Here is a 10,954-nt window from a genome sequence, read left to right as displayed (position 1 = left end):
ATCCTCTACCAGTGTCTTCTGGAGTTCCCCAAGGCTCCATACTTGGACCTCTTTTGTTCGTAGCATACGTAAATGATTTACCCTCTATAGACCCAGGTGTCTCGTTATTTGCTGATGATACAACCCTACTGTCAGCATCCTCGTCCTCAGCGGCTCTTGTACCTCGAGTGTCGGCTCAGATATGCAGTGTCCTACGCTGGATGCAAACATGGCGACTTAGACCCAACCTGACTAAAACCGAAATAATGTTCCTTCCCCCAATCTCATCCATGTCACTTTTACACCATCCTGATTTCCCAGAACCCATAAAGGTTGTTTCCAACCATAAACACCTGGGAATAATGCTTGATGATCGTCTCTCTTGGTCTTTCCATATTGATGCTCTTTGCAGCCGTTCAAGCTCTGCCCTAGGTGTTATACGTCCCCATTGTTTCCATCTTCCTTTCAAATGTAAAATTTTGTTTTACAAACTGTCCATCATGCCTCTTTTCATGTACGCTGCTGTTAGCTGGTGTGGCTTGTCCTCGGTTCTTGCTGAGCGTCTCGAAATCCACCATAGAAAACTTCTTCGTATCCTGTTTAGTCTACCCCCTCTCTACTCTTCTGCTTCCCTGTATGTCCTTGCAAATGCTTGCCCACTGTCGACCCACCGTCAAAAATTAATTTGCACTTTTGCTCACAAATTTAAACTAGCTCTACATCCTCCTCATCTTAACGTGTATAACTGGTTCCGAATCACAGATGGCTCCCAGACAAGATGCTCTGTTGCCCTCCCCTTGGCTAAAACGTCCTCCCTTGTACGCTCTCCACTCTTTGTTGCTTACTCTGCTTGGCTTGCGCTGCCCGCTACTACGCGCAATGCCAGTACCCTGGACGCATTTAAATCTGCTCACTAGATTCACCATCACCTGTCCCTCCCATGCTTCTCCGTCTTGACCATTACTTTTCTTCTTTTATTCACCATGGTTGGTTAACACCCACATCTCCCGTACTGGCTGATTTTCTTCTCATGCCATGAGGTGTTGTCTATAATAATAATAATAATAATATTTGAATATGCATTGTGGTCAGCCTTCTTTGATGGCACGGTACGGTAGGGGATAGGTACGGGACAGGTACGATCGAGGGTAATACGACACCGTCTCCCGTACCGTACCATCAAACACAGCTGGCCACATACAGCTGCCCGCAATATTCAAATAGGGCTTTCAAACGGAAGATAATAACGTGAAGCAAGTTGGAAGATTGGGTATGAATGCGAAGTGTATGGGGGAATGCATGTAGGGCGATAGTGCGGGTTCGAATCCCAGGATATGCCTAAAAAAAAATAGGAGAATTGAAAAATGTATAACATCCTATGCTTTTTTGCCGTCAGATACGGATAGCGCCAGGCGTGACGCAAACACACAAACAAACAAATACCAAACGAGAGAGCTTGGAAGCTCAGGGTACTAGGGAAACACCCTAGTAAAATAAAGAAAAATAAAAAAATAAAGGGCCCTACGCTATGCTTTTTTGCCTAGCTCATCGTCCATGTTATTAGAAGTGATGGAAATGTTTTTTTTCCGTTGATTGGCCACATGTCACATGCATCCATTGCTCAATCATGCATCATTCGGATTTTCTGGCGTTTTTGTAACAATACATTAAGCTGTTGAGCCAATGAGGTAAGTCCATACATTACGATACAATACAATAAAGAAATTAGTGTCCTTACGTTGATATTGTGCTTGTGCTTAACTGCTGCTGACGGCCGAATGCATGGTTGCCTGTGAAGCTTTCAGCAACTTGGCTTCCCTGTACTAGGCATCCTGTCTATGCTTTCGTAATGCTAACATTATGCTCGGGATAGCACTCGCTATTGATCTTCGGAAACTTGGCCTGACTATCACTCACAATACGATATACCGCATCATTCTATTTCCTATTTTTATTTTTCTCCTCAGCTTCTTCTTCATAAGCTGTTGACGGAGACTCCCTCGATTTAGGCTAAGGCCTATGGAGAATCCATAAACACATAATTATACAGATACAGATTAAGTGGTCGTTGGTTGCTCCCACAATTTCATCATACTGTTGTACGACATGCTATACGACATCCTTCTACCGTACAACACCGTATCGATGTCTGGCGCTGTCGCCTTGTGTATTTACGGTGATAGGGAGAGGTACGGGATAGCGCTAGTCGGAGGTCCGTCTGCCACAACGAAACAGATAGATATAAACCTTGATGATATGGGGGTTTCATATAGTTTTTAGCAAGATAGGTCACCGTTTGTCTGGTTATTCAGTTTTCAGATACATTTGGGTTAACTAAGGTCTTTGTTCGTCATGGATTTACCTGCTCGCGAGGAGAGCCTCACATTTCTAGAGCTGCGAAGATTCTGTGAAGTATGCTACGATCATATTATGCTTCGTTCGAGTAATCTAGCGGATCCAACGACTGTTTTGCGCGGCTTCGCGGCGAGGCAGTGATGATCAATCCTGTACTGTCATGCTAACAAACCAACATACACAACGACATTTTTGAATGCAGAGTACGGGGCAGTTGTGACTTTTTGAGCTCTGCAAATTTTCAAGCCCAACCGGCACTAGGCCGGTCTGGAGGTAGGCATAACAGGCCCCTTGATGTGACAATGTCGTCTGAGGAGTCCCCCACCGCACCAGCAGATGTAGACCTTGCTGTGATGGACAATCAGGAGATCCGGCATCTCGCCAAGAGTCACAGACTGGAACACTCGGGACTTTCCCGTACCCAGATAGTCAAGCTTCTTCGCGACAACGGTATTGGTTCGTCGACAAACTCAGCAGGTCAGTCTGACAAGGTGCGCGATGTTGTTCAGCAGGCATTGGCCGATATTGCAAAAAATGTTAAAGAATTGGCCGCCAAGGTAGCCCTAATTTCTGCCTTGCAGTTGGAGGTGTCGTCCCTTCGAGGAGAATTGGCGGCTCTCAAAGAAAGGAACTCTGATCATGACCCTGTACAAACTAGCACACCTGAACCTCAACCCGTACGTGTACAACCGCCTGCTGACAGCGTCAGGTTGTACAGCGCGGCGGCACGTGCACAGTCGTCACAGGTGCGAGCACGGGATAACACATGGGGAGGCCCCAGCCAGCAGGCCAGTACTACACGACCCCAAACAAGTCACCCAGGCACTCAGGTCACGTCGTACTATGAAAACCGGCCCAAGCGCTCTGATCAACTACAGGGAGGATCCCGCACAAAATGTTGCGCTTTGTATGTAGGCAATGTCAATAGTGGGTGCACATCAGAATCGATCGCCAAATGGTGTGAACGCCGAAATATACCTGTCATCAAGTGCTCCGTGTCTGAGACAAAGTACTTCGGGTTGGCCTTTGCTCACGTAATTCTGCCAATACAACACAAAGCTACTGTTCTGGAACCGGAATTCTGGCCTTCAAACGTCAGAGTTCGAGAATGGCGCTTCAAGGCTGACAGTGTAGCAACTGGTCTAGCTGCAGAGGAGCACTAAATGTTCTGTTTAAATCCTCACGCAGCCCCCTTTAAACCCTTGAACCCTCATGCACCTATCTTTCAGCCACGAAATAGTTGCCCCACTGTAAATCCCCTACAGCATGAATTAATTAAAAGTAACCTCAAAATAGGATTCCTAAATGTTTGCCATCTTCTCAACAAAAAGCATGACATTGAAGATTATATTCTTTCCCATAAAGTTGATATAATGATGCTGACAGAGACTTTCTTAACAACCTCCGTTTCCGATGACATCCTACGCATACAGAATTACACCCTGGTCAGACGCGACAGGCCAACTCATGGCGGAGGCTTAGCAGCATATGTAAGAGATCATCTCCGAGCCCGAATTGTGAAGGCTGACACCCAGGTGGAAATGCTCATGTTAGAGGTCAGTGGGCAGCGTTCCAAGGTTCTCCTTGGTGGTGTGTACCGTCCTCCAGGCACTCCTGTGCAATTCTGGCAAGACTTGACGAATGCACTAGACACTGTCATCTCCACACTTCCCACATCACCTCTGGTCCTTGTTGGAGACTTCAATGTCGATGTAAGCTCCCGCGACAGCCCCCAGCTAAACAGCTTGCTGCACCTGTGTAATTCTTTCGACATCAAGAACCAAGTGGACAGTCCTACCAGAATTGGACCCCAAGGCAGCCAAACAACCCTGGATCTCGCTCTGGTCGGAGACGATCATGTGAACTCTTGTGTCGTAGTACCTTGTACAATCAGTGACCACTTCGCTCTGGCACTTGATTTGCGACTCACAACGTCCTGCACACCGACCGTGCGACGTGGCCGTAACATTGCAAGAATTGATATGGGTCAATTTGCACACCACCTTCTAAATAGCGATCTAGAGAACTTCTGCTTTGCGCGGACAGAAGATGAAATGTGGGATATGTGGCTGGAGAAACTTGTCGCGGCCTTGAACACTCATGCTCCTATCCGTCTACACCGCCCAAGAGCTCCTACCCGGAAATCCTTCCCCTGGAAGACGCCAGCTCTACATGACCTAGTCCAGCGACGTGACGCGGCCCATCGACGGTGGAAAGCATCACCTGCAGACCCGGCACTACGCAATGTCTTCACTTCTGCCCGAGACGAAGCCAAGCGTATGTCACGACATCTCCGAGCCATCTACTTTAGGGACCTTCTTGCTGCTAGTCAGGCCAACGCACGAAAAACCTGGCAGACCATCAACTACCTCAGCGGTCGTAACAAGTCCTCAGTTTCACCAGCCGTCAGTGTCTCACAGCTCAGTGACCAATTCAGCGGTGTTGTGTCAGACCCAACTAGACCACTACGTCTCTCAGCCCCATTGGGTCCCACGAAGAAGGAATGCCTCGAAGAATTTGCTCCAGCAAGTGTGCAAGAGATCGCTAAGCTGCTCTCCAACATCGACGTGCGCAAAGCTGCAGGCAGCGACCAGGTTCCAGCTGAAATCCTCAAAAACTGTTCTCCTGTCCTTGCACCGTCCCTCATCATACTAATCAATGCATCTCTGGCTTCTGGTGTTGTTCCTGCATCTCTGAAGATTGCGGATGTTCGTCCCCTCTTCAAGTCAGGCGACAAAGCTGTCGCTAAGAACTATAGACCAATATCGTTATTACCAATAGTTTCCAAAGTCCTAGAACGGGTAGTCCACACGAGACTCTGTAAGTTCCTCTCCGGAAATTCCTTGTTCCCCGCAAACCAGTTCGCATATCGCCCACTTCACTCCACAGAAGATGCCCTGACATTGGCTGTAGACAGATACTTGGAGGCAGCGGATCAGCAGCGCCATACAGGTCTTGTACTTGTCGATATGAGCAAGGCCTTCGATAAGGTCAAACACCAAATTTTGGTTACAGATCTATTTCAGCTTGGTATTACCTCAACGGCTCTCAGTTGGTTCATGAGCTACCTAACTGACCGCCGTCAGCGAGTCGTCCTGAGCAATGGCCAGTCGTCCGCCCTCTCTCCCTGTGAGTGTGGTGTTCCTCAGGGAAGTGTGCTGGGTCCTCTTTTGTTCTCCATCTACACAATGGAAATAGAACAGATCACAGCTCCAGCCCACTCACAGCTGTTTGCTGATGATATCCTGCTAGACGCCATCAGTCAATCCGTCGAATTCTTGAATTTAACACTCTCCCGTTCAGTCTCCAACCTGGCCAACTTTCTGGAAGAAAGAGGCTTAATACTAAATCCCTCCAAAACCAACGTTCTAGCCCTTCATGCGTCTCGCAGGCAGCCCTTGTTACTTAACATAGAATGCAATGGAAATCCCCTAGCTCAGACCACAAATGCTCGATATCTAGGTCTACATCTCGACACCCAGCTTCGGTGGGAGACTCAAGTTGCAACTATTACACGGAAGACCTCCCAGAAACTGACCGCGCTGCGAGCCATTCGCTCCTGCTTAACTGAGCAACAAGCCCTGCTATTTTACAGATCGTTAATACTACCGAACATGTTGTATGGATCTAATGCCTTCTTCTCGGTTCTCTCTGCGCACCAACGGCATCAGCTTTCGGTCCTCGACAAGCGATGTATCCGCTGCGTTGCCAACCAGCCATTCCCCTCCCACACAGATCCCATCTACACCCGTCTAGGCCTCATCCCCATCATCCAAAACGCCCACTGTAAACTCCGCCTCCTCATGCTTCGTATCCACACCGCCAGAATTAGTAATCTCCTGTCCAAGCGCCTACGTCGCCAGACTGAAGGCGTCACTCGGATCAACGATCCAAATGCGTATGTTGTCCCTGCCACCAGGCGAGTCTCTGGTGACTGTCGGCCGCTCGTTTCTGCTGTTAAATTATGGAACACTCTGCCCCAAGAGTTCAAGTCCCTCGCCTGCCATAGATCATTCAAGAGACTTTTAAAGGTTTATTTTTATGGTTAGCCAGCATCTAGGCTTGGACTTGGAGTCGTGACTCAACTGTTACTCAACTGTGCTTTCTTCTTCTTTCTTTTTCTTTTTTTCCCTTTCTCTTTTTTCTTTTTGAGTATTTGCAGTCTGTGTTTTCTGTGTTTTTTCTCTCTTTCGTGGAGGCTTGCTTGTTGTATCCTTGGCTCTCGGCCATTACTTTATCGCCATCATAATATAGGGCACCATTGCCCGTTTGGTCTGCGATACAAAATAAAATTTCAACAACAACAACAACAACGATGCAGCAACAACGACTAAATCCCAACGCCCCACGATCGAAACTAGCCCACCCGCTCTACCCCGCTCAGCCCTCCTCTGGCCGACCCGCACACATTGCATGTCCAGCGCTAAATCCATCAGCGTTCCCTTTTTTCCCTAAATCCCAGCGTGATTTAACCCTAGTATCTCTGAATTGTCGCTCTGTTGTCAACAAGTTGTCTGAGCTCTGCGTTATTGCCGAATGTGCTAAGCCTGACATAATCTGCCTAACAGAGACGTGGCTCTGTCCCTCGAACCCGCTCTCACTGTCAGGCTATATCTGCATCCGCAGAGATCGACCTCCGGGAGACAATCGGTCAGCACATTGTAGCCGTGGGTATGGGGGTGTTTCCGTACTTGTCCGTTCGGACTCCTTTCCGTACGTCTCCCCTCGTGCCGACCTTCAACGCCCTGGCTGCGAGTCTGTGTGGCTTGAACTTGGCTCCCCCTCTCCTCAATCTCAGAATCCCATCTTACTATGCTGCATGTATCGACCACCCTCACAGAGCACAATGCAATTGTCGTACTTTTGTGACATGTTTGTTGAGGCATTACAGTCAGTCTGTTTAGATTCTTATGATCTGTTAGTGACTGGCGATTTCAACGCCCACAACTCAAGCTGGTGTCCCACCGATTCTACCTCGAAGGCTGGTGATCTCCTTAGCACAGTATTTGCTGCTCTTGGGCTCCACCAGATGGTTGACTGCCCCACTCATTCCTCGCCTAATGGCTCTGTTTCGTGTCTGGACTTGGTGATCACCAACCGACCACGTCTCGTGCGCTCAATTGATCAAGCACCTCCCTTGGGTATGTCTGACCATATACAGATTGTTTGCACTTTATGTTACGCCCCTATTTCGAACTACTTCCCCAACTCTTCCACTGGTCCTCCCTCTTCACTGTATCGCTTCAAACAAGTACCTTCGCACCTTTGGCAATTAATCAACGCTGATTTAGCTGGCTACAACTGGTCCTCTCTGAACTTGTACACTGATGTTAATGACGCACTTCATCACTTTGATTGTGAGCTCCAGTCCGCCTTCCGTCGTCACCTCACCTCATTCGGAGCCACCCACACTGTGACATCTCCACGACCCCGCATGCAATCTCCACCATGGGTTACTGCTGAGCTCAGGTCTGCTGTAAAACGCAAGCGTAATCTATATAGTGTGTACAAAAAATATCCGACAGCAGTAAATCATGCAGCTTATAACCGACAAAGGAATGCTGTAAAGCACCTGTCTCGGCAAGCACATCGTCAATATATACGCTCCATCCAAGCATCACTAACGTCACCGAATCGACCTACTCTCTTTCAGTTTGTGCGAGCACAGCGGCACACTTCCGGCCGTGTCATGCCCCAAACGATGATAGCATCCGACGGTACGGTCGCCACGTCCCCCCAAGAGCATAGCTGATGTTCTGAACACTCAGTTCACCTCATTTGGGCTACCTGATGATCCTTCGTGGCGCATTTCCCCTTTGTCCCAGTCGCCTTTCATATCTGTTCCGTTCCGTACAATCACTGTCACTACGCTTCAAGTTGGGAAATATCTGAAGCGCCTGAAATGTGGAAAGTCTCCCGGCTCAGATGGGATCCCGAATGAAGTGCTGCAGTCTCTTGCACCATCAATGGCCTATCCTCTCGCCATTATTTTTAATATGTCATTTCGAACTGGTACATTCCCACAGGATTGGAAATCCGCCATCGTGACACCGCTTTACAAGAATAAAGGCTCTCGTGCTTGCCCGGCAAACTACCGCCCTATCTCTCTGCTGCGCACAGTTTCCAAACTTTGTGAGCGTATTGTATTCGATTCCCTCTACCTGCAGTCCGGCTCTCTCACCAGCTCAGTCGGGATTCTGCCGTGGTGACTCAACTCAATGCCAGGTGACTCGACTTGTCCAATACATAGCGACAAAGAGGAACTGTGGGGAGCACGTGGGAATGGTGTTTTTCGACTTGGCTAAGGCATTCGACACCGTTTGGCATCGTGGCTTACTTGCCAAGTTGGAGGTCACCTTCCGGGTGGAGGATGCTGCCTTGCGTTGGATATCCTCGTATCTGTCTGCTCGTTCTCAGGCTGTTCGCTTGTCCTATTTCTTGTCTGATCCCCTCCCTGTAACGTCTGGAGTGCCCAAAGGTTCCATTCTGGGTCCTTTGTTATTCTTGCTTTACGTTAAAGACGTACCTTCAGTTGTCCCCGATGTTAGTTTTTATGCGGATGACACTGGCCTTATCTGTTCTGATTCCTCCCCTGCACAATTACTCCTTACCATGCAGCATCGCATCAACAGCACTGTCATGTGGATGCAAACGTGGAAACTCCAGCCCAATTAAGACAAGACAGAAGTCATGTATATTTCTTCATCCCCTCCTGATCAACCACCATACTTCCCTGACTCGACTATGCCTATCCGTGTTGTTACTCAGCACAAACATCTAGGTGTGATGTTTGACTGCAAACTCTCTTGGGCTGCATATGTCAACTGTGTATGCAAGCGAACCAGTTCAGCGTTAGGGGTACTACAACCACATTGCACTCATTTGCCCATCCAGTGTAAACTATTATTTTATCAGTGCTATATTCTCCCTATATTCGACTATTGCGATACCGCTTGGTGTGGCCTTTCTGACACAACTCTGAACCAATTAGAAGTCCACCATAGATTTATACTTAAAATTCTTTACAACAAGGATCGACGTTTTCCTTCGGATGCCCTTTATCGACTTGCACACACTTCTCCTCTCTCCGTTCGTCATAAGCACCATCTCTGTACACTGGTTCATAAAATATTTCTTCATAAAACCCCTTCACACATGATGAAGTACAATTGGTTTTCGACAAGCTCAACCCGTAGCGCGCTCATCCTGCCTCTTGTTAAGTCAGCCCAGTATCTAAAGTCCCCTTTGTTTTCCGGCTACTCTCATTGGTTATCATTACCATACGGTCTGAAAACTTGTTCTTCTATTGGTCAGTTTAAAGATCTACTGTCACAACTGACCTAGACGCAATAATTATCATCGAAGAACATTCTCGAATACCTGGGTGTTGCACGAATTTTGATAGTGCTCACTTCCGTTAATCGTTTTTTCTGCTTTAATTCATATTTGCTTTGTTTTCCTAGCTTACTATTGCCGTGGCTGGCTCAACGCCCTTGTCTCAGGGGATTCTGTCCCTGCATTAGCTATGCTTGTCACATGCTATGAGATTGTGTTTAATAATAATAATTGCCTCTAGACCGAAAAGCACCAGATGAGAGCAGACTTTGTTGGGGTGCCCCGTTATTCGAGAGTGATGTTGAAGCGGTGACAATGTTTCTGCCGGATTTCGAAGGTGATCCGAGGCGTGAATTCCTGCCGGTTTGCCGAGCAGGATGGAAAGAAGCTGCACGTGCTATTGTCCAGTTTTTCTTTCATCTCAAGTATTAAGAAAAGTCTCTGGGTCCCGACCGTTCTACTTTCTGTTTAGTGCCATCCAGTATTGGTATGAACAGACCGCCAGTGTATGGCTTGTACAGCGTCCTGTACATTCTCGGAAGGACTGGCCTGAGGGTCCTTCGTGTTACCAGGATCTCGCTCACTTTGAACGTACGTATCGTATCCAAGCGAAAACAAATATCCGTAGCGAAAGTGTTCATTTTATCCCAGTCATCCCAGACGCTCGTCACAAATCCTGTATTATTGCCTTGGCATTTGAAGTCTCATGTCAGACAGATCCGACGAAAACTGAGGAAGGAAAAGAAGAGGAGAAGAAAGAAGTGCTAGGCAAGAGGCAACACGCGTATTAGTTTACTTCCCAAACATTTGCTTGTGTTATTGCTCAGATAAGACTATTTTAATTGGTATTATCAAAAAAGTTTTGAAGTATTCTAGCTATCTCTGATGGATGTCGTGGTGTTTCATTTACCATTCATTAGTTGTTTACACGGCATGCTATGCTGCTGACTAATACAAATTTCGTGCATTTTTGTCGTCCAACGTTTCCTGTGACAGGCGCTGACTCTGCCGATCACGGGCGTTCTGGAGTCGACGGGATGTCTCTTCCGGCGTTTCCTGTGACCGGCGCTGAATTGCCCGTTCCCGCTTATTTTGGAGTCGACGGGATGTCTCTTCCGACGTTTCCTGTGACCGGCGCTGAATCGCCCGTTCCCGCATATTTTGGAGTCGACGGGATGCCTGTCCTGACGTTTCCTGGGACCGGCGTTGACTCTGCCGATCACGGGCGTTCTGGAGTCGACGGGATGTCTGTCCTGACGTTTCCTGTGACCGGCGCTGACTCTGC

General features: G+C 47.9%; 1 protein-coding gene across 1 annotated transcript; it reads left to right on the top strand.

Annotated features, from left to right (window-relative positions):
• Positions 1 to 3,707: 3,707 nt before the first annotated feature.
• Positions 3,708 to 10,731, top strand: LOC135826699 (uncharacterized). The gene is made up of 2 exons (XM_065339300.1): positions 3,708 to 5,042; positions 10,666 to 10,731. Exons 1-2 carry the CDS (start codon positions 3,708 to 3,710, stop codon positions 10,729 to 10,731), a joined length of 1,401 nt encoding a protein of 466 aa, XP_065195372.1.
• The last annotated feature ends 223 nt before the right edge of the window (positions 10,732 to 10,954 follow it).

Source organism: Sycon ciliatum, chromosome 10 (assembly GCF_964019385.1).
Source record: "Sycon ciliatum chromosome 10, ocSycCili1.1, whole genome shotgun sequence".
NCBI lineage: Eukaryota > Metazoa > Porifera > Calcarea > Leucosolenida > Sycettidae > Sycon > Sycon ciliatum.
The sequence above is the reverse complement of the archived record's forward strand: the minus strand, read 5'-3'. Positions and strand labels throughout refer to the sequence as shown.

Excerpts from the sequence above, each read along its gene's own strand:
- LOC135826699 (XM_065339300.1), top strand. The coding sequence starts at position 3,708 with ATGATGCTGACAGAGACTTTCTTAACAACCTCCGTTTCCGATGACATC. Across the intron at positions 5,043-10,665 it reads CATCTCTGAAGATTGCGGAT|GCGCTGACTCTGCCGATCAC; the intron begins GTTCGTCCCCTC and ends TTCCTGTGACAG.